The sequence below is a fragment of the Branchiostoma floridae genome, chromosome 4 (genome assembly GCF_000003815.2).
Source record: "Branchiostoma floridae strain S238N-H82 chromosome 4, Bfl_VNyyK, whole genome shotgun sequence".
NCBI lineage: Eukaryota > Metazoa > Chordata > Leptocardii > Amphioxiformes > Branchiostomatidae > Branchiostoma > Branchiostoma floridae.
In genome coordinates, this window is record NC_049982.1 from 16,907,530 (window position 1) to 16,935,436 (window position 27,907).

Below are 27,907 nucleotides of genomic sequence, written 5' to 3' on the forward strand. Positions count from 1 at the left end.
TAAACGAGTACATTTTGTGTAAACATATAGCTGGGGGGCATGTACTTGTGTGGAGACACAGTGTAACAGTTAAACAGTGGGGCTCAAGCGCCACCAACTGAAGTCCTTTTGGCTTAGCGTTTAGCGGCGTTGGTTTTGGCGTTGGCCTCGAGTCCCAGGAGCCTTTTCTGCTGCTGATTTTCAATACAAGTCAGTCTTTTCAATACGAGCAGGTGGTGCAATAGGTGCAAATGTCCTTGTACTGATCATCAAGGGTGTTCTAGTCTGTGAACACAAACTCTACTGTCCGGCGGATGTTGGGCAGGCTGCTATAAGCGAGATCTAATCAGGCTATGGACGTTCTTATCTAAATACATGTGCATATATAACGCCCTTGTACCGATATACGTATCATAGGTCCTGAAAGTCCTTGATTGCACCACGGACTACGTCCTTGGTACTAGTAACGCCTTCACATGGCTAGATATGTACTTCTAACGTTACTGATTTACAAAGCTGTTACTTCTGAGGACGTAAAGGAAAGTTCAAACATGTCAAGACTGTCCTGACACTTTCATTGTTAGGAAGCTATCTACATACTCACCCGCAGTCGGTAGCGCCCAAAAGAGACACTTAACGACTGACTGAAGTACTGCAGTCGGATCTCGTTTAGTAGTATTCACTCAGTTGAGACGTTTTATCTCCATGATTCATGAAAAATGGAGATATTGGTTCGGGGGTGTCTGTGTGTCTAGGTGTGTGTTTGTAATTCCGGATATTTGTTGTGAACACAACAGAATATTTCATGGAGATACAAGGTCTCCGAACTTGTTTTTGGAGTTTCACATTACAAGTAATACTGGTATCAGTTGCCCAGAAGGATAAATATGCTAGTCACTATACTATAAAAGCAAAACTCGTTTCTTTCAAACTTGATAACATCTTTGCTTTATTTGGTCATAGAATATGGATAAACTCTGCTCAAATATTGTTTTCAAATTCAGTAAAATATCGCTAACTACAGAAACATCTGTACAAGTTACAACATTCCTGATCCATTTCTTCACAAATATAAAACTTTCAATAACTCTCTGGAAAGGAAATATCATGCTTATAAACCCTGTTCTCATGGCAAACTCTTGAAGACACATCTGAGGTAAAAAGAGTTTTGGGGGTTATTTCAAATGTTATTTTAGAAAGTGGGTTCTGGACCAGGAATTGTTAGGTAGTCAATGTAATCCCCAAATGTCATGTTGGTAGGGTGACAAACCATCTTCACCTCTCTCCAGAATATTCTTGAAAACCCATAAATATATGATATCCGTTGGAACTATGCCAAGTTCTTTAGAAGCTAACTTAAAAGGATTGCCTCACGTCTTTATGAAGCCAGGAATTTGATAACCAGTGTATACATGTTGCAAAATGAAAATTCAAAATTAGCCAGAATATATTCATGCAAAAAAGAGTTTAGAAAAGTAGCTCTCGACTTATTAAGTCTAATAACAAATCAATTATTGAAAGCAAAGTAAAGCAATGAAATATACAAATTGCACACAAAGCAAAATTTTAAAGTAACTACAAAATGTAGATTTAAGTTGACTGTTTAAAATGTTCACTCTCTTGTTCTCTAAAACCATTGCATCTTTGATAAAAAATATATAAAAACTGTTTATAATGCATTGCAGCTGCTATCATACCTTGTAATCAAAGAAAAATGTATTTTGAAAAAGCACAAGCACTTATGCAAAGTTGCCACAATTATCCATTGCTTCTCATCCAGTAACCATACATGAATATAACTGTAACTCAGGTATTTTGAACAATTCGACTCAAGTGACACAGTTTGACTTAACCTCCAGGCAGATCTACCAGTGGCATAAAGAGTTTAGCTGGCCAAAGAGTGTTCTGAGCCACCCCTTGGCCAAGTAAACTTGGCCACTGGTAGATCTGCCTGGAGATTAAGTTTGACTGTTTACTCATTTCATTTTTTGTAGAGTGCATGCTCTAAATTCAGTTTTGCAAGTCATTGTCTTATAAATGTATATGAAAAGTATCTTCATCAGCTCACTTGAAGAGTAAAGTTGGTTTGGCCATAAATATATGGGACAATTACCATAGCAGCATTACCGGCACCAATCTCTTTAGACACTAGCACCAAACTTTCTTAGGTCACCTCTACAGTGACCCATGTGCATGCCTAAAACATCTGACCTGTCCTTTGTTAAGTCCTATGACACTGTACACACCTGTATGTTCAGAACAGGTTCCACTGTATACCACTCATCGATCTGACTTCAAGCTGAAACAAAAAGTAAAACTAAACCTCAAAACTTTCAAAATAAAGTTTGACAAGAACAAGCAGGTTGTGCATATTACACATTGTAGCAAAAGAACAAAACAAAAAATACACAGATTGATGTAAATATTTTGTGTAGTATCCAGTTAGCATGCCAAGTAATCCCCTACTACCAAGCTGGACGCAGTCATTTGAAACGTTTCCAAGTGTTGAATCCATAAAATAGTGCATCATAATGATAAGGCATCCTTGTGGACCGCCAGAGCTACACACAATTCAACATGCAGGTGAACCCTTAACTGGTCCTCTGGGAAGAACGGCCAATGGCCAACAGGGCATCACCAGTATAAATAAAGGTTTCATTCATTCATTCATTCATTCATTCATTCATTCATTCAACCATTAGTAGTTGAAAGACTTTTGATGGTGAAAGTTTCTCATAAATTTCTTATCTAACAACACTCATCATCATCAACATTGCAACTATATGTATATCCTACTGTGTTTCTAAGGGGACATCCATGCATCCAATGAGTACCGGGACATTGATGCCTTTGATAGCACAAAAAAGATCATTAGTGATGCATGAAAATCATTGAGTTACTGTAGCAGCAGTGGCATCAGCAGGCTTGATAATGAAAATTGATAATCATCCATCACACATCATGCAGGTGTTACTGGTACTCCCTGCGCCTCCTAGCAGAATGACTTACAACTGCATGTGTCTCCAGATGTACTCGTTGTCCATGATCTCCTCCATCTGTCTCTCCAGCTTCTCTGCCAGGGTGGACTTGGGCACGTTCCTCTGGATGAACTGCAGTGTCAGCTCATACAGGATAGAGTCTTTGTTCTCTGGTTTGCACACATTTAGATGGTTCACATCCACCTGGTGGAACTCTCCAAAACCTGGATCTGAGGGAACAACACCAAACATAACATTTGTAAAATAACAATAACTTCATAAAGGTCTTGTTTCAAGCAGCCTAGTACTTGTATTTTACACAAAGAGCAAATACATATTTCTCAATCTTAAAATGATTTTGTCAGTCAACTTCATACTTCAAACTTGTACCACTTCACCCTTATATTTTGTCATAGAGTTAGCATTTCCAGACATCTAAACCCTATCACTTTTGAAATAAATCATGTGCATATCAATGTACTAGTATACAGTATGAGAAAAGCCTTGCCGCATGGTTCACTAAGATGTTTCCAACATGCAGTTTTGTAGGACCAAAGTAGCAGTGAACTGACTTGCAGACTTGAGAGGCACAATGAGTGTCTTAATGGTTGTTCCCTGGGCGATGTTTGTAGGCACAGTCTCTGCCAGGGTCAGGATGTCCACCTGCTTCGTGTCCACAAAGACTGTGAAGTCCTCATGTAGTTTCTTCAGGGTAGCATTGTCTGGTCATATGGGGGCAGAAGGAACTAAGTATTACATACATCATAAAATGAGTGGAGTATGTTGGATGAAAAAATTGGATTGCCATCATTAGAGAACTTTTTAGCCATAACTTAGGCCCCATTCATGATGCAAAAAATGAAACGGTTCTATCGGTTAGGCCTGGAAATCCGACAGCAAACGACAGGAAACGGTTTGCATTTTGCGTTCACGATACAAACTTGCAAACCGTTTCAGTTCCTTGAAAGGGCATGGTAATGCACGGTAATGCGACCTCTGACCCCTGAGGTTGTTGTGATCTTGCCCAAACTTGTACTTCTGTGTCAGATTATTGGTCTTTGATCGAAATTGAACCAATGTCTTACTGTATTCGAAGCTGGGTTCTGTTATGACCTTGAAAATGCCTCTGAAAACATTGTGGTCCCGATATATGCCATGCTATGATATTTCCACTGGATCTCCTGACACATTCCTCTTGCGATATCAGGACTGCTGGCTCCTCACTTGACTAGGAGGCGGCCCGATAATAAAAACGAATTTTACGATTGAAAACACGGCCGAAACACCCGAATGACAGATTAAAAATTGTACTTTTTCCCTGTGGCGCCACCAAATATGAACGCACATGCCTGGATGTAAAACGGATCGCGCCGCTTTTGCGTTCACGATACAAATTCGCAATTCCGGATAAGGAAGAAACCGTTTCAATACTACCTCGCGAGGAGGTTCCGAACAAACCGTTTCCTATCGCTTCAGATCCGTTTCGGACCGTCCATGATGACAAAACTTATCCGTTGCAGCTGGCCTAACCGATAGTAACCGATAGAACCGTTTCATTTTTTGTATCATGAACGGGGCCTTAACTTGCAGGGAGCAAAGCAAGAAAAGAAAACCTGTGCAAAGTAAAACACCAATGAACAATACGCATGGACCTGAATATTTAGAAACACCTGTTTGGGTTTAAACCTACCATGGCTGAGTTCTCGCACCTCCACAGATGGGAAGAGCAGGTAGCGCACTTGTGTGGAGTAGGCAGCCAGGCTGGAGCCAAAGTGGGGGGTGCTGTAGAACAGGATGCCCTTGGTGTTATCAGCAAGGTCACCAAAACTGCTGTCCTGCAGGGAATCCGTCAGCATCTTCTTCACCAACAGTCCTACAAATAAAGGGAACATGTATCTTGGGACAATCACAAGGATCAAAGAGCAAGGGGGAGCTGCAAGGACTGCATTAACTGCCAGTGCCAGCCAATTTGTCTTGAATACAGAACACCAAAAATAAAGCCATCGATACCTGTAAAGGGTGGGCGTGTTGCTATACCAAAATATGAGATATCGAAGAATCACTTCTATGAAAACCTATGGTCAAGGACACAGGGTTTTCTGCTGGTAATACTGGTAACAACATTGTGTGTGACTCTTAATCATCAAAATAGGATATCCCTGAGTTCATAAAACTGACCACATAAATCAGCTCAATTCATACTGAGATTATCTCTGTTAAACCTACGCTTATTGTCCACTGAACTGGTTCTCAGTAATCCAACTCCAGCTTCACAGATTTAAGCTGTTATATGAAGTTTTTATACTTGTACGTTAACTGAGGCTTTTCTATATTTGTACGTAAAATGAGGCTTTCCTATATTTGTACATGAAATGAGGCTTTCCTTTATTTGTACGTAAAAGGAGGCTTTTCTATAGTTACATGTACACCTGAAATGAGGCTAATCAAGAAGGTTAAATACGGGCTAATCAAGGAGTCATATATGTAGGCAGCATCCTTGAGCTGAATGGTTGACCTTCTCCTGTCCTACTTACCCCCCATGGAGTGTGTAACCCAGATGATGGGCCTGGTTCCTACACCAGCGGCCTTCAACTTTTCCAGAATCTCCCTGCTGCGGTTGGCTAGGGAACGCCTGCAAGGATGGATGAAAATTTGTGAATGTTGAATAGCCCCCAACAGGGACAATCTCCTTAGTATCCCATGGGCAAAAATAGAAGTAATACCTTCCTGTCATTCCCTGGGCAGTTTTCTTTTATAAGTGTCAGGCTGTTGCCAACAATATCTAAATGCAATCATGCATCCAGTGAACAGGTTTCTACACACCTGTCATGTAGCCAGCCTGAAATCATTTTCCGTCCCCTCGATTTTGAATCCTATTGAGAACCCATGGCGTGAGATGTCGCACTGAAGGGGCAACATTCTGAGGTGGATTCAGGGACATGCTCGCTGGAAAATTTTTGAATCTAGACCTTCTGGAACACTATTTTCTGCATTTTGAGGTGTAAATTTTACTGGTAGACTTAGATGTTCAACGACATCTGTTTTGTTAAAAAATTAAACAAGGGAGACAGTTTTAATATATCTAAACATATTGATTTTTGTCCGTCACAGAGGACGGAATGGGCAAGTTTTTTTCCTGTCCTCAGCTGCAAAATTCCGTCAAAGGACGGAAGGACGGGTGCTGGCTACAAACCCTACTAACCCTGAAGGATACTGCTACAACCTGTAACGGCTTACCACCCCCAAATACCCCATCACCAATGCCACATAGCAAAACTATGCATGATGTGACCTAATTGTTAACTTTTGTCCATAATAGACTGCTTTCTGAATGGCCATAACATTTGTCCATCAAGATTCTGTCAAATAAAAACAATACTACATGTGCTTCACTGTTCTATTATGGAGGTCCTGTGTTTGAGGAGGTGCCTCAAGCACGTAAACAGCCTCATTACTCAGATTGGGTACCTAGTGGCTGCAATAATACACCAAGGTGAATACACCAAGGTGAATTTTGATCTAACATTGCATGATTTCCATATTCATGTTTCACAACTTTCACATCATATTTGACCAATGCATAGCCACTTGAATGTTTGACTACTGCATTAGCTGTTATATAACGTCAAACCTGTACAAGTGGCGTCCTAAACACCATGACCACGTGGCGAATTGGCTGCATTTTGCTGGACCTTTAGCCAAAGTTTAGGTACTCTAATTTTTCCCATTGAGACAAGCATTAAAAATCCTGTCTACCGTGACCACATAGGCCAGACTTTATTGGTTCCTGAGTGGTGCTCTTGGACAGTTTGACTGCACACGAAACACTGCACACAAAACAGAGCTAGGCATGAAAATGTCCCACTTTTCCTGTTCCACAGGGCAGATGGGCTGCCAGTCACTCAGGTGGGTGTCATACTCCACCGACAGGATCCGCAGGTTGGGGCAGTCCTTCGCTAACCAGCTCTGGGGAGACATAAGGCAACATTGAGGCAATTTCTACAAGCATGGCAAATAGTACATCTTACATTTTGTACATCTGATGACGAGGTGCTTTTGTCAGTATTCATTACTTTGGTTGTTATTTGTTTCTGATCAGGATAACTTATCATGGATTCCTCAATAATTTAAAAGAAAATTATTCAAAGAGGGGATAAACAATGAGGCCCAAACTCTTCTCATACAGGAAATGAACCCATTTGACACCAACACAGCTTTGTGTGGCTCTAGCAGACTAAAGGCTTGAACATTCATTCAAAAAAGAAGATGGACCTTAGGCCAGCACTCTGTGTACTCCTCCCCTTCCTCTGGGTGGGTGTGGTTCTCCATCTCTGAGTGGGTGTGGTTCTCCATCTCTGGGTGGTCGTCTGCATTGTCCTGTTGCCGCCATGTTTTAATGGCTCCACCCAACAGACCATGCACAAAGACAATGTCTGCTCGGATAGCTTCTCTGGAAAATACACACAAGAAAGACGACAGATGCTTAGAAATGTGGCCTGACAAAATAATATTGCCAAAGTCTAGCCTCCACAAAGCCTCCCTACAGGATCATGGATAGTAGAATTTAGGTGAGTCCAGGAGAGTGAGTCTTTGGGAAGGGTACCATTTAACATTTAACTGAATGGGACCTTATGATGGCCACACTCCCTTGGTAAATTATTCTCAACAAGCCAAAACCTACCAGGCAGTTACACATACCTTGGCCCAATTGTTGACAGTTCAATGCTGTTTATTGCTCCATCTTTAGATCTCTGTGCAAGTTTACTAACCCAAACCAAAATGGGATGGTATCATGATTCATTCTAGCAACAATTCAATATCATGCTGGTCCTTTCTTGAAATTGAGGAAGGCCTTTGTGTAATAGAAAACATCAATATTTTCTGCTACTGCACCATATCTAAAGGAGTGAAATCCAATATGCTTAGAAAACAATGAAGGTGAGCTAGTCTGTAAAACAAGTTTTCCTGGCTTTATGACCAATTCATCTTTCAAAAATGAATTTAATTTTTGACTACTTACTAAATGACTACTAACCCCGTGAGTGCTGAGGCTGATGAGAGCTAACCTTCACTGGTGGACATAGATGATGGAAAGGTTAGACAAGCCTTATATTTCACCAAAATAGGAGCAAGCAGATATACATGTATTTTCCAAACACTCGTGTGCAACAGGCTCATTATGCTCAAGGCTAGTCAAGTGGGCATTTTGGTTGGCCATGACAAGTTTTTGTAGGGTCACACAGATACTATATACAGTCAATACCCATTCAGCACCAAGGACATCACCAATATAATGTACACCCCAGACCTTCAGGGACCCTTCTTTTGACCAGAGGTTCTTCTTCTCTGCCACTTTCCTTACATCTTTATAGATTTCCTGTCAAATCAGTATACTGTCTAAATGTGGGCTCAAAATAAATTGTCATATCTTATTTTAGGCTTATGCACTCTCTTTACATGGAAAGGCCTGTGAGCCTTGTTTTGTAGTCATCTATAGTTAGATTAAAAATTTAAAATCTAAAAAGAGCCAACTGTTAACCTGCTAGTTTCCTGCATCTAACTTCAGATCTATATCTGTATCCATCAATATGTAAAACTGCTCTTTACATTATCACAGCATTTTCACTTAGGCCATGTTGATTTGATTTGATTATATGGATGCCATGAATGGAGACCACCCTAACACATTCCCAGCATTAGCATCCTAGGCTCTGTTTGATAGGAATCTCTATCGGTTGAACTGGGAATTCTGACAGAACGCAATCTCTACCCTGACAGATAAATAGTGTTGGTCCCTACCGGTATCTATAGATGATGAATCCTAGCTCTGGTATGGCATTCAGCATCAGACTGAACTATCTCCCAGCTCTTATCTCTTTATGACATAAACTTCATATCAATGGTGACTGGGATCTATTTTACCAGCATTCATAACTGGATACTTTTGTACCTCTGCCTTTTTTTAAATGCATGAGTTATTTTGAGCAAAAGCCAGAATATATCTGACATGTTGTGTCAATTTTTCAGCAGAGTCAAACCTATACCCTTTCATCAAAATCATGGGGAATGATGAATACCAATCAGTTGTGAACACAATAGATGACAGGATGTTGGCAACCGTAAGCTATTTTTTTTTTTACCATGTAAATGTTCTTAGATATTGTCCATTAGTTTGTCAGCTAAACAAATTTCCTTACACCACAGACAGATGCGCACTTCCAGATCATCATGGCACAACTTCCTTCTCATCTTGTACTTGACTTTGAAGTGGTAGGTATTGCAACTGGGAAGTTAGCAAGTTGAGAATATGACATGGTAGATCACCCAAGGTCTTTACCCTCCCACACACAAGATTGCCCTTCAGATTGCAGGCAATCCTGCAGCAGTCAGACAGAGACTAAGGGTGATGCAGAATACACTACTAATATGTTGAAATCTGTTCATGTCATGAAATGTGCCATAAGTTGGGAAAATTTGGTGTCCTGAAATAAAAATATTGTGAAAACTGCAATTCAAATATTTGATAGTGGCACATATGTGAAAAACATTCCAATTCTTCTACAGAAGCCTGGGGGCACAAGTAGAGGCCTGTGGGATACTGTAAAATGCAAACTGGTCCAGAAAACCCATATTAAATGCTATCACGTCCCAGGTGTAAAAAAAAAAACATTCAAGAAAGATGTACAAAAGGAGCAAAAAGGGATACAGAAACTGAATAACGCTGTTAAAAAGCTGCCTAAATGGGCTCCTGTCACAACCTTGAGACAACCTTGTGTGGCTCATCATGACTACAGTAACTGTCAACAGAGATGTTCCCAGTCAATCCAGCACAAATTTATTTGAGCTTACAAAGACCTATTTCACTGTGGGCTGAGTGGCAACACTGCCTTTTAATCCTATTAATGGATACACGTGGCACTCACTGTACTGATTGGGTGTCTGACTGCAGAACAAAAAAATCTGAAAAATTGCTGAGTGTAATGACAATCACTCTATCAGTTAAGGTATGAAAGACAATGATTACAAATATGCCACAAGAATTAAGCATCTGATACTGGGACAAACATTAGTGCAGGAGGATTACATGACCTAGTGTTCTGTGTGCTGAGTAATCAATTCATCTTCTGTGGCAACTGGATTAAGAACACTACTTACAATCCGTATTAAAACAGACTATATAACTGTTCACATATATCACAGCTTGCTTAAAAGCATTGTCCTATCAAAATGGGTCGTTACAGAACCTTGCAACAAGAATCGTGACCTGCATTGTTTGCATGAGTGACCTTGGCTTTGCTTCACTGCAAAATGGCCAACTTGTAATTCATAATACAGTATCAGGGGCTGAATATTTTGTAGGGGGCAAAATTATTGCAAGTTGCTTGTGCTTTTTTTACCCACAATCCTGATTTATTCCAGAAAAATCACAGGTTGCAGGTTTGAATTTCTAGTACTAAATCATATACATGTACAGTCATCTTTCTGAGCAATAGTTGCCAGGGTAGCATGCGTGATGGAAAACATGATTGAAAGCAAACACCAAATGGATAGCTCAGCTTCTGTTGTGGGTTAATCCTAGCTTTATGTGGCACCAGTCCGACCATTTTGGTGTGGAGCAAATTGTCTCTTTATCTGGAGAAAGGCAGGCCCAGACATTTGTATATGCCACATTATATGCCCACAGCACTTTGTTGAAAGGTGCTGAAACATTCGTGTGTGTCAGTATATGTCTATCAGTATTTTACAAAACATTCGGCAGTTTATTTGGTAAAATAACCAGCACAGAGATACTCACCTGTTGGTCCAACTCTTTCCTATGTCACAAATTAAAGACTAACTCTAAAACAGTGACTTGTGCAGTCTACTGGTTATTGTGTTTCTCAGACAATAAAAATATATGCCCTCAGCCTGGGAGTTTAAGTTACTGTAACTGGCTTTTTCTGGCACATTAGCATAGCCAACCTTCCAGGCAATGATGATAAAAGGAAAGAGCAGAGTGCTAATCTTGAAGAAAAATGGTGCCTGGTAATCTGATAGACATGCTATTGCTGGATAGCAGCTGCTCAGTACCAATCTTAGCATCAATCAACATCAGCACAAAAGAAGAAACCCCTACAGACTTCTTTACATCAAATGATAAGCTACATGAATGAGATTTTTGTGCCATTCACAAATCCAAAGTGATATTGATATGCCATAGGTGCACTCAAATTTCTTCAATGCACACTTCATTTTCACACTTTGTTATGAGCAAGTAAGGCCAAAAGATTAAAAAAGAAACTGGTGGTTTTGTAAAAGGAAATGCCTTTGATATCATAGAAGGCTTCCCACTCATGTCCAGTCTGTGGGAATCCCATGTCAATCTACCCGGTAAGAGGACTTTATGGCATTCGGGATCATAGCAGAGTTTTAAATTTCCCAAAGATGCCATTCAAGTGTTTTTGCAGTGGTGTATCATTAAAAAACAGTGCATTGCATTCCCGATTACAAGTGTAAGAAAAGCGCTATTGAAAAAGAACCAATTGGTATGCAGAGAGGTGTGCAACGGTTAGCAACCCCTCTTCTGGGTCACAAGGCCAGGCTACAAAACCTAGTATCCACTGGAGTCATGTATCCCATACGTGGGTTACAGTCCTTTAAAAGCAAGCATCCATCTTGATCCAAACTACAGCAGGAAAAAATAAATTAAAAGGGGAAATACCTATTCAACAAGGTCACACACCAGGTAACCTTGACTTTCATCTTCCCAACAACTACTCACATACCCAATATCATTACAGATGATATGATCCAGAGGTTCAAAAGTTATGCAGGCAACATCCAGAAACACAGACACACAGACACAAAACCAGACATACACCCTAAAAACGATTACTCCACTATTGCATCACCATTGGGTATTGAACCTTTGAATAAGGAGTCCACTGTGCTATCCACTTGAAGTTACACTAACCTTGACCTGTCCTGAGGGTGAAACAGATAAACCCCATCTTGGTACTTCTCAGGACTGCAGGTGTCTCTGTCCAAATTGGCTAATGCTCGAGCAGCATGGGTGACCAGGGAGATGTGATCACTCTTCATCAGAGATGATAGAATAGTCACCCACCCTATAAAAAAAATACATAATTGAGTTTTCTCTACAGGGAAAGTTTGCAGCACAAACAGTGTCTACTGCGTGACTTTAATGCTGAGGAAGGGATTTTCATTGTGGTTAGACTGACTCCTCTTACACTGAATTTTGACACACAAATGGTTATACATCGATCCATCACAGAACGCCAAATCAATAGTTGAAGAAAGTCTTTTTCTCCACTTATTACAGTTATTCCATTTATCAATATGTTGAATTAAGACTTTGTTGCTGTTTGAAATGTTGACCAGCCTTGTCTGCTGACTTTGTGGTTCCTTGGTACTAGCCATCACCAGATGACTCAATTGCTCCCTCTTTCACCTGCCCGCTTCATTAATTTTTCTGCAGAAATTAGAGAACCAAGAATCTAAATTGACAGTATCCTGCATGTGTAAATTTCTATGCTAGCTTTTGAAAGCTACAAGGTAGTGGGACCATTTTGAAGTCTAACCATTGGTTTCAAATGGAACACTGACATGACCATTTAAGTATCATCTAAGTCGCATCCTGAACAGCATTTAAAAGAGACATATAAATGTTACTGCCATTAGGGATCACTTCATGGACAATCACATGTTACCAAAAGCTTCCTCGTTACTACAGGGACCAACATTTTATGGCTAAAACTACCACGTGACCAATACTGACACTCATTTTTAGCCTTTCTCAATATTACAGAAGTGAGTTTGAGTTACAATATCAGTACCAAAATTTGAGTCTGCAGCAATATCCTTATCAAAAGTCAAAATAAGCTTCAGAGCAGTGAGATTTCCGCTGTCCGTACCAGCTTGTATGATTTGTCGGTGCAGTTGTTCGTGCACAGCCAGGTTGCCTATGACTCGTACAATGTTGCGGAGGATCTTCTGAGCAGAATGGCTGCTGGACCTGTAAGCTCTCTGCAGCAGCTGCAAGCCTCCCAGCCTCACAATGTCTGAGCAGTGGGATGGTACCTGGTACGGCAGGGAGGGACAGTTGTGTATAGGGTTATGGATTCAACATGAGAGTGACGAGGAAAAAATCACTCAGTACCAAGAAGAAGGAAAAATGCCATCTGCAAGTCAGTGCAGTTAATAGGGATGGAAGTATTCAATGACAAGAGACAGAAATACCGGTAACCAAATCCATTGCATGAGTGCTATTCAGACCCATATATTGGGAGTACCCATATATTGGTATAAATGTCATTCAGTAAGAGGGGTGAGAGTGACGAGGTCAACATGGATGCTATTCATAAATGGTGGTCAAATCCATATTGCACTACTGTGAATGTTTGTCAGCACCAAGGACAGGACCTATCAGGTTACATGATTGTTAATGTTATTGAGTGCCTGGTAATGGTATCAGGCAGCAAGGAAATGATTTTAAATGCTGGTGTGAGTGCTTTTCAGCACCAGGGACAGGAACCATGGTGTGGAGGAAATGCTTGTGTGAATGTCATTCCATGTCATATCTGCCTACAGATATCACTTTGTGAGTGCAAACATGTTCAGCCAAGAGGAACAAGAAGTGTGAAATGTAGTGGCAGTGAGTTATCCACTGAGTCTAGGGTACAGTATTGCAAGACCGAGCCCAACCCTCTCCTTCAATCACCTTTTACCTCCCCAACAAAAGCCAGGTATGCCTTGGCCAAGGGAACAGCCTCTATGGCATGTCAGGTGAGTCAAAACTAGGACTTGTGGATTTGTGCCAAATACACTAACTATTATGCAAACACAAAGCCATATGATGTAAAATGAATTCAGTACAAAAAAAAACAGTAGAAATGTGTGTGATAGGTATCAATCAGAGTTATCAAATTTTACTCAGTACCAAGAACTGTGACCACAGTTGCTACATTTCATCAATAAAACCATCTAGCATTATGACCAGAGCAAGGTTGTTTTGTCTGATAGAAGACTATCTTATTTCCAGAATCAGTCAGGAACAAGCATATGAGTTGGAACATGATTAGGATAATAAATATGGTAGGTAATATGAATATCATTTAGTATAATTTTATCAATACTTGCAAGAGTACGTTTCTCATTCAAATGACAGTATAGGACACACAACAACAACCTAACTGTCAAGAGACAGGTTTGAAGGAGACATAAAGACAGGCAGAACTATTACAGGAAGTAGGACCTACCTTTGAGTGTTTGACCAATGCCTGAAGACAGAAGGACAAGACTTTCTCTTCAGGCACATTGCTGAGACTTTGTGCAAAGGACAGGCCATTTCCTCCAAAACACCACAATCCTCCCTGAAATCACAGATGGCACAAAAGTTTTCTATTGGTTAGACATACATAACACTATACTTCGAGAAAATAGAGCACATTTAGAACAATTATTAATGACAGTGCATAGTTATGGTAGTCTATCTGCAGCCCTGGGAATCCCAAAGGAAAAGAAAGCTCTGCTACATTTCTTTTCCTCTCTTTCTACACCATCAATAAACCAAAGCTGAAAACTGTTGCCTATGTCATGTATGTGAGTCTTTGTAAAGATGTTCATAATGGAATTTGCCACAGTATATGTGAGCCAGCAGCAGGTTTACGGTGAACCAAAAATTGAACCAGCAAATCAGCATTGCAACTAATTATACTGGCAATCCACAACATCATTCATGTTCATTTCTAAAACAGTCTAAAATCATAAACAATTCTAAGCTATACTACATAGTTAACTATAATGATATCAAATACCAGCAACCACATAATGGTTTGATCAGGTAAAATAGAGTTGAATAGCTCAATTCAGGAAAGTTAAAGATTTGTGCAACCATTGGCTTCCTTTGGCCTGTGGTTGACAAGGAAAAAGGCATTAACTTATTCAGTCTGGGTAAGTAGATTGACACAAAAGTATGGCATGGCTCAAATTGGTTTGCAACATGACTCCAACCATATACAATTCCAAGCCATACTAATACACTATCATGATTTGACCTCAAATGGTTGGATCAGGTACAATTAGAGTTGTACAGTCCAATTCAGACATTTAAAGTAAAACGTTTGACAGTGCTGAAACCTATGGTTGACCAGCATTAACTTTATTGGTCAGGGTTGGTAGATTATAAAAAAGTATGGCTGGAATTGAACCTACATGTACAGTCAACTACATTATAACTTACCACCTACATATCACATGGAAGTCAACAGTAACCGTAACAACAGAGGGGGTGGAGTGGCATTATTTATCAATTCAAACATCCCGCATAAAAGACGAGCAGACCTTGAGATCAATGGCATTGAATTATTATGGACAGAAATTCATCTCCCCTATGTACAACCTATACTTATTGGTTGCCTTTACAGGCCTCCCAGTGCTAAGGCAGAATACCTTAACACTATTGTGCAATCATTAGAAACAGTATCTAACGGCGACAAGGAAGTCATGATTTTAGGGGACTTTAATATCGATTGGTCAAGTGATACATGTACAATGAAACAAAGACTTAACTTAGAACTGTCTTCACTCAACTTAACACAAATGGTGAAAGATCCAACTAGAATTTGCACAAACGTTAATGGCACTGAAACATCATCTTGTATAGATCTGCTATTCACAAACAGACCAGACTTATTCACATGTGCTAAATCTAGTCCATTAGGGTGCACTGATCACAACCTGGTGTATATAACTAGGAAGACAAAACCTCCTAAAGGACAGCCGACCATCACTCACAAACGATCATACAAAAAGTTCAATCAACTAAAATTCCTACAAGACATTTCAGAAGTCCCATGGCACCTTGTAAGTAATGAGCAGGACGTAAACGATGCACTACATTGCTTCATGACTTTGTTCACACAAGTTGTGGATGAGCACGCCCCTGTTCGGAAGTCCACCGTGAGGTCATCACCAGCCCAGTGGGTCGACGGTGACCTCCGAGAACTGATGACACTAAGGGACGATGCAAAAAAGGAAGCACAGGCATCAGGTCTTTCATCCGATTACATGGTGTACAAGAGACTGAGAAATGTTGTTGTGAGGGAAAACAGAAAGAAAAAGAAAGCACATTACAGAGAATTACTTGACACACACAGTTGTAATGGTGACACCAAGAAACTATGGAGGGTGATAAATGGAATACTAGGCAGAAACACATGTGATACACCTAAATTTATTGAGACAAATGGTAAAATTTTGACTAAGCCTAAGGACATTGCCGATCACTTTAATGAGTATTTTGTAAACAAAGTGTTGCGGCTTACTCAGGGAGATGAGCCAGATATTACAAGAATAACTGCACCAATTGACAAGTACATTATGAAATCCAACGAATGCTCCTTCTCTTTTCAAAGAGTAACTGTGCACTATGTCCATGAGCTTTTAACATATCTTCCCCAGTGTTATTCAACAGGTTTTGACAATATCGATAATACATTACTACACATATCTGCCGACCACATAGCTACCCCTTTGTGCCACATATTCAACAGTTCTATTGAACAGGAGATTTTCCCCACACAGTGGAAAAGTGCTAAGGTACTTCCGCTAATAAAAAACAAAGCCCTTCCCTTAAATGGTCCAAATAGCCGTCCCATCAGTCTCCTACCAGCAATAAGTAAATTAATGGAGAAAATATGTAAAGATCAAATCCAGTCATACTTAGTCTCTAATAACATTCTGTCCGATCGCCAGCATGCATACAAGATGCATCACTCCACTGCTAGTGCTCTTGTGCAAATGACAGACAGATGGCGAGAGGAAGTAGACAAAGGCAATCTTGTAGGTGCAGTGCTCTTGGATTTCAGCGCCGCCTTTGACGTGGTAAACCACAAGGTGTTGTTAGCCAAACTAAAGAGCTACGGGTTTGTCCAGTCGGCCGTCAATTGGGTCAACAGCTATCTGACAGATAGAACACAGGCTGTCAGTGTTAACGGTGGAGTCTCATCACACAGGAAATGCTTGAGTGGTGTTCCACAGGGGAGTTGCTTGGGGCCATTACTTTTTTGTATATATAGCAATGATTTACCCACTGCTATAACTCACTGTAACATAGAGTTATATGCTGATGACTCCACTCCTTCCGCTTCTGGCCCAAATGTCTCTATGATACAAAACACACTTCAGGCCGAACTTAACCATATATGGGACTGGGTACAAGCAAACAAATTAGTATTAAATGTGGAGAAAACAAAATCGATTTTGATGGGAAGTCGCCACAGATTAAGGAGCAACCCAGAGTTACAGCTTTCTTTGAATGGCAAAAGGATTGAACAAGTATTTCAAGCAAAACTACTTGGTTTCATTATAGATCAGTACTTAACATGGACACAGCAAGCAGACAAAGTCCTGAACAGGATGACTGGTTCACTAGCAATGCTTAAGAGATCTAGACATCTGATTGTGGATGGACCGCTAAAGATGGTGACGCAGGCACTAGTGCTATCCCATCTGGATTATTGTGCTTGCTTGTTATCTGCCTGCCCTCAGACCTCCTTGAACAAGCTACAGATTCTGCAAAATAGGGCAGCTAGACTAATTCTTAATGCGCGCTATAATGAGAACATTGATTATATGCATAGTAAACTACAATGGCCAACAGTTAAAGAAAGATTGTACACAGGCACTCTTTCTATGTTCAACAAGCTATTAGTATCTAAGGAACCTAGAGCTATGTATAGCAGATTAGAAAACATTAGTAGCAGACATGAGCACAGCACTCGTCTTGCGACAAGTGGTGGTTTTAGATTACCTAAGCCAAGAACTGCGGCCTTGACAAGGACCTTCTTGTATAGATGCACCAAGTCATATAACACTTTCCCACCACAAATGAAAGCAACCTCACCTTCCATTTTCAAAACACACATTGTGAATTGGATCCGGACAAAAATCAACACAAACAAACCCTTGCAGGATTGGTGGTAGACGAATTTGTATGTTGATATGATGTAGATAATTGACTTGTGTTGTGGATATTTTCTTTGTTAATTACACCCATTTGGTTATTTTATTTATGGTTTCAACGATTGATGTTTTGTTACTTATGACCTCTGACCCCTCCTCATTACTTCTGTTTACTGAGTTTATGTTACATTTTTGTAATCAGTTCACTTCAGTTTTTCTTATGTCATACAGTATACATGTACTTTTGTTGACTTTATGTTATTTGATGGTTTTAATTTGTAATGTTGATGGACGACTCCAGGAAGAATAGAGTTATGATAATAATTGTAACTCTAATTGGAGATCGAAATAAACAAACAAACAAACAAGTCAGATTGCAGCATGAGAAGAAATATAGAGATTTCTCAGGATTAGGATCAGTCTAAGTCATTTCTTATCTACAAATAGCAAATTAAAGAATTAAAATTCATAAAACAATGCAGAGCTAAAATTCAGCTTACCAGATTTGATAACATAGCTTGAGATTTATTTTAAGACAAGTAGGCAGCAGCAAATTTAATTAGGGGGGTGCAATTTTTAGCAAATCCTCTAAAATCCTATTTTCTGCATTTTGAGGGGAAAATTTTGCTGGTAGACTAAGTAAAGTTTCATGTAATTTCTATTAGACTAAGTGAGAAAAATGAACCCCTCCCAATATATTTTTTGGGGGGACCCCCACTGTGCTGCTACAAAAAAAATTAGCTGCACAAGACAGAATTAAGTTGCACGGCAATAAAATCTACTGCAATACAATAAAAGTTTATCTTTTCTTACCCTTAAACATTGATAACATATGCTGTACAAGTGTATGTAGGTGCACTGGTGCTCCAAAAGTAATAAAAATAGGGTAAATGGCTCCAATTTGGGGTCCACAAAAGTGAATATGCACCCTGCAAAGAGTGGCATCAGAAATAAAGAGCAAGGCTATGACATGGCTTACCCTGTCTTCAGCAAATGCTGCTCTGCCATGTTGCATGGCCTTCGATGTGAAGTGCAGTGTGCATTTGTCAATCCCATCTCGAGGTAAGGAGCTTAACAATGACCTCAGTTCATCTTCAAGCAGGCCCTAGAAAGGTGCAATGTAACGTTACGAAAAAAACGATGTACCATTATAAATTAACCAATGTAACAATGTAACACCTATTTGATACAGTGTCTTGCATGTGACATACAGCTCAAACAGTTCTACCAAGCTGTTCTTCATAGAACTAATGGTGGGATTTTGTTGTCAATAACAATTGCCATCAATATGTTGCAATACAGAAAAATCACAGATGGTAGACATCTGGACGAATATCAATCTATCACGCTTAAGTTAAAAGAAAAGTACTTTGCATTTCAAGTTAACATTTTCAAGGAGGATATATACATTCTACATTGAGTTAAACCTTTTACTTCTAACTTCATTTTTATAAGGCAGTGACACAACAGAAAAGTCGCTCTATTCCTGAAGATCTACACAGCAATATGTACAACCAACTTACACCTGTTTTGGGTGGAGAGGGTGGTGGTAAGAAAAATCTGGAGTCTGGATCATGTGACCTCGCCAGACCAATCAGGGTTCGGTTATCGAGAGCCTGTGCAACTGCCCGGTAATCGGAATCTGTAAGGAATGTAAAGGGAAGAACTGTCAACAAAGTCATGATTTTCTTGGCTGTGGCAATCTGACATGCTGACATGGATAAAAACATTGCTGGAATTGCATCTGACAACAAAGGTAGCTCCCCAGTCTTTATGGGAAAGATGCTTCCTTAACGAAATTCATTTCCCATTTTTTTGCCAAAAGAAAGCTTTTAAAACAACCCCTGGTACAGATGACCTATATAGATGATTCCTGGGTTCTATCTGGCATCATTGAAAGCAAGATGAATGGATCTGCCACATCCTGTAGTACAATAGTGCTGAACAGCAGGTGCCTGGATTGTGTGAGTAATGCATGGATCTACCAGATTACACATTCACTGTCCACTCACTAACACAGACTAGCAGTATCAGCAGGTATTATGTCAGGGTACCAGAAGAGGAGCCACAAAGGAGATAGGCTTTCCATGTTTTCTTATCACAAAAGAAAAGGTAACTAGATTGGCTGATGAAACGTTACCTCTCCCACTGAGAATGCTAACTATACAGGCTTATACTGTAAATGCAGAAACTTTCGCGGTGGTTTAATGTTTGCGGTTTTCGCAGTGGCCGCTTCACCGCGAACTTTTAAAACCACCGCAAACATTTTTCCATGGCAGTAAAGGGACTTCAGTGCATGGCGCTACAGTGAACTTAAAACCACCGCAAAAAGTCCCTTTTCCCGCTACCACGAAATAAAATCCCCGCGAACTTAAATGCATTCACAGTATATTCAATGGCTGATGTATGCTTTTTGATAATGTCAATTGGGCTTGTGATTCAGTTTTAGTCTGTTTGACTACCCAAAAGTGTACACTCAGGTCAACGACCTGTTTCTTGAGTAACCTTGGACTTACATTTACTCTTGTCTTTGTATAAGATGTCCCTAGGACTTAGCTGGCTGAGAGGTCATAGGTTCATATGCAAGATTTGTACAACTACTCTGGCCTTGGCACTGTTTCCATTTTTGCTTCACCTTTGCCCTAGGTCTTCACTGAGCATCTACAGGGAAAGCAATGTGTGAAACTGAAGACCAACCTAGGAGTAGGAGCCATGCCAGAAAAAACACTATCATTTATAGCAAGAAAGAAAGCCACTGAGGGACAGACATGGATTACTAAGCAGATGCTGATTGTTTCCTTTCCAATCTCTAGCAAAGGTGTTCTAATGACTATATCTGTCAAGTTCACATGAATGTATGTTTCTGCAGTGCAAGCTTTGCCATAAGGATCATACTCTGTGGATCCAAAGGGCAGAGGCTTGAGCACCACCACTTTGGTGGGCGTTGGATTTGTCCTTCTAGATGGGATGTAAAGCCGGCATATAAGTTATAACAGTGTATAACAGAGCTTTAGGTGTTAAACCTCTTCCTGAAACAGAACCCAACACATTTATCGAGAAGCGTAGAGGTGACCTGTTGCGCTTGGCTGAAAATGCTAGTTGTAAGGAACCTGCATTGTACTGCTAGCTATATATCAGCATTACACTTAAAATCAAGTATTACACTACAAGATTGACCCGCTTTGCTGCTGAAATAAACACTGTGTTACCACTCCAATGCTTGATAGATGCTAGTTTCTCCACTCCCTCCAGCCTGGTGGCTCGGTGTTCAGATTGGGCAGCCTTCAGGAATCTCCAGGGATCATCTGGTCTCTGATGCATCTTGGGGCGTGCCAGGGGGGAGGGGACCCAGGGCAGCCAGCTGGTAACTGCAGAAGGGAAACAATTCATTAAAGCAAGATCAGACAGGTTTTCTAATTCAGCTAAAATTGCCACAGAAGAACTCTCAGGGAACCGATAAATCTGGTCAGGTGTCTGGACAGGTGGTCACTACAGGCAAAGGGAATTGGTATTCTTTATCTAGTTGTACAGGTTGACAGTGTTACCATTTATATGTACTATGGAATATGGACTTGACAGCAATCAACAGGGTGTAATCAGAAATCAATCAAAATAGCAATATGAAAAGACTGCTGTGACAACAGCTACATGTAGCACTTGAGGTAGCACATTAAGACCTGTGTGAGTTGTTCTCCAGTGTTGGAAATGCAGTTAATGTGCTGTATGTATTAGACTTTTTAGAATAAGATCTATCTTCCTTCTTCCTTTCATCTAATATCTTATGAAAAATGTAATCTAAAACTAAAAGAGTGACATCAGAGAAACATGTCATTAACACTAATAACAGAAATCAAATCTCAAACAGGCCACAAAGTAATTGCATCTGCTAGTTAATGACATTTGTGGTATGAAATATCATAGGATCTAATATCACAATGCCCTGAAGCAATATAGTAAATTTCAGAAAGCTCTTGCATACTTACAAATGTTGTTGCTGACTTGAAGATTTGGGAATGGAATGCTTGGCACCTTTGCAGATGGTTCAAATTTGCCACCTTCCACCGTTGCAATATCTGCAACAAAAGTTGGGGCTAGAATTACTACCGGTATCATATTTATAAGTGGTATAAAATGTGAGCCATGGCAAGGTTGCACTGTGCTATCAGATATAAAAAAAGTGATGTCCTCAGGCTGCCGCTTTACCTTTACAGTGCCCAAAATACATTTTTTAGCCAGGTTGTCCAAATGGCAACCTGAGTCAGGTTGCGCTATCAACATTTCAGGTTGCCCCACTTTCAAGTTGTTACTTTTTGCAAATCAGCTACTTATCCATTATCCTTTCTTCCAGTGATATGTCAGAGGCGGCGGCAGCAAATTTCGTTTGGGGGGGGCGAACTTTCACTGACAGAACTTTGCGGAACATGTAGCGCCGAAGGCGCAACCAGTCGCGCCTCCTCGGGGGGTCCGGGGGCATGCTCCCGGGGGAAAATTTGAAATCTTGACCCTCTAAACTCCATTTCCTGCGTTTTGACTGGCAAATTTTGCTGCCAGACTAAGCTAAATTTGATGACAATTCTGTTAGAAAGACACATGGTTTTAGCGAGGCCGATGCCCCAAAAATATATTCACGATTTCGAGTGCCGAAGGTGCAAGCGATCAGAAGGTTGGTCTGGGGAAGTTTTAAAATCTGCACCCTCTGAAACGCCATTTTCTGTATTTTGAAGGACAAATTTTGCTAACGGACTATGCTAAATCTAATGATATTTTTGTCAAAGAAAGAGATGTTTGAGGCGATGACCCATGCCTCAACAAATTCACCATGCCGTTGTGAGTGCCGGAGGCACAAGTCATCGCTAGGGAGGTCCGGAGAAAATTTTGAAATCTTGACCGCCTGAAACATCATTTCCTGCATCTGAGGGCCACATTCTGCTTGTTAACTAAGCTAAGTACGATAGCAAAATTTCTATTAGTTTATAAGGGTTCTGAGAGCGACACTCCCGCAACATATTGTCTTGCGCTGACATGGCCGAAGACGCGAGCCGTCACAAGGAAATTTTGAAATCGGGACTCTCTGAAATGTCATTTCTTGCGTTTTCAGGCGTAAACCTTGCCGTTAAACTAGCGTGATTCAATGAAATTTCCATCATCAAAAAACACACAAGGTTTTAGCTTGATTTTTTTGGGGGGCAATGCCCCCAATTTTCAGGGGGGCAGCCGCTGAGGTACAAACTGTGGTCATTACAGGAAGGGCCTACTGTACTGCTATCCTACTAAAGACCTGGATGATAAAGCAAAGTTCTTGTACCAGATGACCTAGTTCTGGTAAACTGACACATCTAGCAATTATCTCATAATGAGACCTGGTCCTTGGTCTCTATCGAGCTGTAAGTGTAAAGAACTATGAATTCAAAGGAATGCATGGGCACATGGATCCTTCACAAATGTAATGACTTAAACTGATAAAAATGAGAAATTAGATCCAAAACTTTTTTTTCCGTTATCCTGTTTAAAAAGAGGATAAATCTTGTAACATAAAAAAAGGTTGGGTCAGTTGTGGAATCACCTCTACAGTCCATGTTGATGAATGCAGGCATACAGATTGTGACATTATGGTATGATTGATCCAAGCTATCTTTTTGACTAGTTTCTAATACAATTGCTCCATTTTGCACTTACACATTACAAGACCAATATTTCAGCTGTTCACATACCAAGAAAATAATTGATGAAAAATATGAAGTAGTGTTGTGCACGTTTCTTGGATATATCAGGCATATATTTCCTATCAACTTGACAAGAGAACACTCAGTCAAAACCATCTCAGAAGATCAACTTACTACTCATGGTTGAAATTTGGAAATGGCCCCTTAAGGAAAAGTGTTGATAGTTGCACATTTCATTCTTCTAAATTTAATCACTATAAAGTGGTGCATGAGGACACAAAATCAACCATTTGCATAATGTTTTGTGGCTGTTGGAAATAAATAATCATTCCTCACAGACACAATTATGCAAATGATTATGAATGAAAATACAGGATGTCATTGCCTCTGGAAGGAGGGTCACCTCCCTAAGGATGCATTGTGGTTTGTCATGTCCTTACCTCCACATATATAACTCACAATCCCTTTGCTGCATTTTTATAGGTAATGTAATATTTCAGAAAACACCATTAATTGTTACTTCACGGAGGATTGTGTATTACTGACTCATGTTTGTATTTCAGTACGTGAAGATGTAACCTTTAGTGAAGTCAAAGTACATTGATCTTTCTAGTGTATGAAAACCTATGATGTTTATTACTTGAGCATAATCAGGATAATGCTTTTATGTTGAAATGGTTGTTGCATAACATACCACGAACATACGGACATGACCCAAAGTGGATAGAAGTGGGCACCGCTACATAATAATATGTGCCCCAAATCAGTTCAGCTGATTCAGATCATGAGTAAAAATGTTTTGAGCAATGGCCTTAGCATGCCCTTTGTCACTTTTCTGTCTCATGCCCGGAGTTAACAACAGAAACACCATTTAATTCAGTTCAGTATTCTTTATCTTGCTAAATTTTGGCTTTACATGTAAAACCCAAATTCTGCCACGGTCCCTCACTTGCTCATCACATGATTTTCAAAACATGTTGCCTAGAAAATGCACATAATGACTTTGCCATCTAAGATGCAAGTTCCTATGCTATACACACTGACAGGGGAAGGGAAAAGATAACACTAATAGAAAGCAATACTGACTAATGAGATGAGACTGTTTATCAGCAAGAAAAATGTAAATTAGCCCAAAATATCAATTAAGCAATCCATCATCACTTCCATTCCTATTTGCTCTAGCCATTACCGCCAATCCAGTGTGCATCATGCTATTCTAGGCACACTAATGTAACTCTTCAGTTCCTCAATGACAAGTTTCTCAGAAAGACTCAGACAAAATGACAAAGTACTTGAATCACTGCCAGCATTTAAGGACTTTGCCAGGAAAGACACGTTTTATCACAACCACAGCCAGTTTCCTCACTGCCATTAGAAAACTCTATCTGTCTAAATTGTCTGTCATTTGCTGTCGGATTTCCAGGCCAAACCGCTAAAACTGTTTCATTTTTTGCATCATGAACGGGGCCTAAGAGCTGTCATCACACAGTACCCTCCCATCTGTTCAAATCTGCAGTTGGTTCATGTGTATAGATGTCAAGCAAACAAGAATGACACTTGGGGCAGGTTAGAAAAGACTGGAGACAAGACATGATATAAATGGAGCCCAGAAATGGCACTAATGGATATTTTGAATAACAACATGTAAACATATGTCCTACACCATCAATGGAAGCTTATTAGCACATGACATGGGTCCTGGAATATCCTGTATGGGTATAACTGGACAGTGAAAGTGCATGTTTCCTTTACTTAATCTTTAACTTAAATCTTGTATGAAACCAAAGTAAGCATATTTTTTACATTTCAAGAAATGAATTCTTCATTATTCAATCATAGGCAACCTAAGCAATATTAGAGTGTTAAAAGTGGAAATAATCTGGATAAGGCAATTTGTATGAAATTGATATCTACTGCACTATATTCCACATTTACATCATTATTTCATACTTTGAGCAGTTAAAAAAGGCACAAAAACAAGCTGCGCTAGAATTCCCTAAATAATGTAACCCACAAAGATTAGATTTCACTTCGTCCTCGTGCCACTGCGACATTGAATACTTGCTCCTTGGGTGTTGGTATGGAATGGAATAGAGTTGCTTATCTTTTTTTTAAAGTAATTATGTAGAAAAGTAGTAGATGTAGTTTGATAATGGAAGTTCTACAACACTAAACTACAATGACTTGTACACATTTGAGCTAAATGTACATCACCCTTCTCTTGTTACACCATGATATTCCACATACTCAATGTTTTACCAGACGATCCAATTATGACTGCCAATGACATTACACCAAGTATGACTGCCAATGACGTCACACCAAGTATGACTGCCAATGACGTCACACCAAGTATGACTGCCAATGACATCACACCAAGTATGACTGCCAATGACGTCACAGCAAATACGCCAAGTATGAATCACCAAACCAATCGTCAAACCAATCGAACCAGCCATTCTTACATATTCTTACATTCAGACATATCTTGTTGACAGACAGACAGGCACACAAAGGCGAAAAAAGCCGTTATTTATGTGAGATAACTTTATTCAGAGCTTTCAATTGAAAGGAATGACTATTGATTGTCTGCACACAGCGCTACTGCATGGCGCTACCACACGGCACTACCACATGGCAGTGAACGTAAGACAAACCAAGCCTGGGTAAGAATGGACTGGATATTAAGCCCATTTTTGCCCTTACGTATTAATTTTGGGGTCTCCGTAAGGTTCCGGGTCGGAGTTCAAATCTGACCGGAGTTGGCGGAAGGGTGATGTAATAGGCCGGAAGTGCGCTGTTGTCTCTGTAACTTTTGCTCCCTATTGCTTGGTGATCGTTATAGCTGAGCATAGATTTGTCGTATTTCCTGAAAAGCCCGTGGGTTGTATTATTTTTGTGCGAGGAGTAGTTGGTCGGCCAGCGAAACCATTTTTGTATTAGTCCGCTGCAACGGTGAAGTGTTTTTTTTCGCCTGATGACCCAAATAGCAGCGTTTTTCATGCGATTTTGATGGTATTACTTCAACGGAGATTGCAAAAAAGTTATCACATGGAATTTTTTTTATTTTCATTTTACAAAAACACGAAGAATGTAGCTTCTCTGCCAAGTAGGCCGTTATCCTGGGAAAATTTGTTTTCTTCCAAGCAGCTTTGATCAAAAAAGTGTTAAAAAATGATAGTTTTCGGGTCCAAAATCAAAATTTTACTACATATTCTACCCAAAATAAAGAGGCAACAGACGATGCCAATAGGTTTGTCGGAAAGAGGCAGTAAACGGCTTTCCACCATATTGATTAAGTTTCGCGTCCTACGTTTACTAGCGGAACTGTAGCCCTTCGGCCTGAGGCTGTCCGCCAACCTCCGAAATCATAAAAGAAACTCCGGTCCAATACCATAAGATGTCAATTTTCTATACCTTGTGTTTCTTGTGTTTGAGCTGGCAGTGAGGTAGGTGGGTAGATGTAGGAGGAAGGTCTGTTCTCATTGTTTACAGCATTGGTCCGGTGTCTAAAGGCATCCCTCAAACTGTAGACTTGGCTTGTAATAAATGCCCCACTGGTGGCAACGAAAAGAGAATTTGTAAAAAGTGCAAACTGCAACATTTTCTTGAGTATAGTATTTGATGGTAGGGTTCACAACAATAAACAGCCACTAGATTTGTTATCAAGGAGATATGCAAAATATACACATAAATAAGCTAATTACTAGAAGGTGTATTGCCTTCAGGAGGATTCGGAGGCAAGAGTCTTCGAATAATTAATTAACCAACCAACCAACCAATCAATCAATCAATTGATCAACCAATCATTGTCTTTAAACATCCAAGAAACCAATATGAAATATGTATACATACCCAACAACTAGTGATGTCCAAGCAGCAATCTTTGCTAAAAAAAGAAATCAACATAAATGATTATTATTATATCAATCAGTAACTAGCAGGTCATTACAGCTTTATGGCCTTTTCCTCGCCCTCTATAATTACGGCGTGGCTATTGACAGGAACATTCTGCCAATAGTGAAAGCAAGTCTTATTGACAGGAACATCCTACTATTTCTAGGCTTTATTGTCATCACACATAAATTTTGTGCAGCAGACGACGTTTTACTGATATCGCAGCTGACACTGTAAACTTCAATCGTACTTACTGATTTTCCAAGCGGTGTTTATCCTGCTGTCTTCTCCAGAACTCTTGGAGCAGAGTTCACGAAGAAATGAAAATCGTTGGCTGTACATTCTCGTTTATTCTGAGTATATTGAAGGTGATTCGATTGTAAAACGATTCCAAAACAAACTCCTCTTTGACTTCAAGTTGCAAGT

At 40.0% G+C, this 27,907-nt stretch overlaps 1 protein-coding gene across 1 annotated transcript; it reads right to left on the reverse strand.

The window, feature by feature from the left end:
• Window positions 1–911: 911 nt before the first annotated feature.
• Window positions 912–27,907, reverse strand: LOC118414399 (protein SERAC1-like). The gene is made up of 17 exons (XM_035818427.1): window positions 27,736–27,907; window positions 27,440–27,473; window positions 27,002–27,141; window positions 21,905–21,994; window positions 21,131–21,289; window positions 19,445–19,563; window positions 18,901–19,026; window positions 14,216–14,329; window positions 12,872–13,037; window positions 11,911–12,064; window positions 7,230–7,407; window positions 6,823–6,923; window positions 5,492–5,589; window positions 4,648–4,830; window positions 3,530–3,679; window positions 2,989–3,187; window positions 912–2,278 (listed from the first exon to the last, which is right to left on the reverse strand). Exons 1-17 carry the CDS (start codon window positions 27,821–27,823, stop codon window positions 2,260–2,262), a joined length of 2,118 nt encoding a protein of 705 aa, XP_035674320.1. The 5' UTR covers window positions 27,824–27,907; the 3' UTR covers window positions 912–2,259.

What these genes read in the sequence shown, in the direction of transcription:
- LOC118414399 (XM_035818427.1), bottom strand. Translation starts at nt 27,823, where the DNA reads ATGTACAGCCAACGATTTTCATTTCTTCGTGAACTCTGCTCCAAGAGT. An exon ending in AAACACCGCTTGGAAAATCA is followed by an intron (nt 27,474 to 27,735) that starts GTAAGTACGATT and finishes TTCTTTTTTTAG; the next exon opens with CAAAGATTGCTGCTTGGACA. An exon ending in ACACAGAGTGCTGGCCTAAG is followed by an intron (nt 6,924 to 7,229) that starts GTCCATCTTCTT and finishes ATGTCTCCCCAG; the next exon opens with AGCTGGTTAGCGAAGGACTG.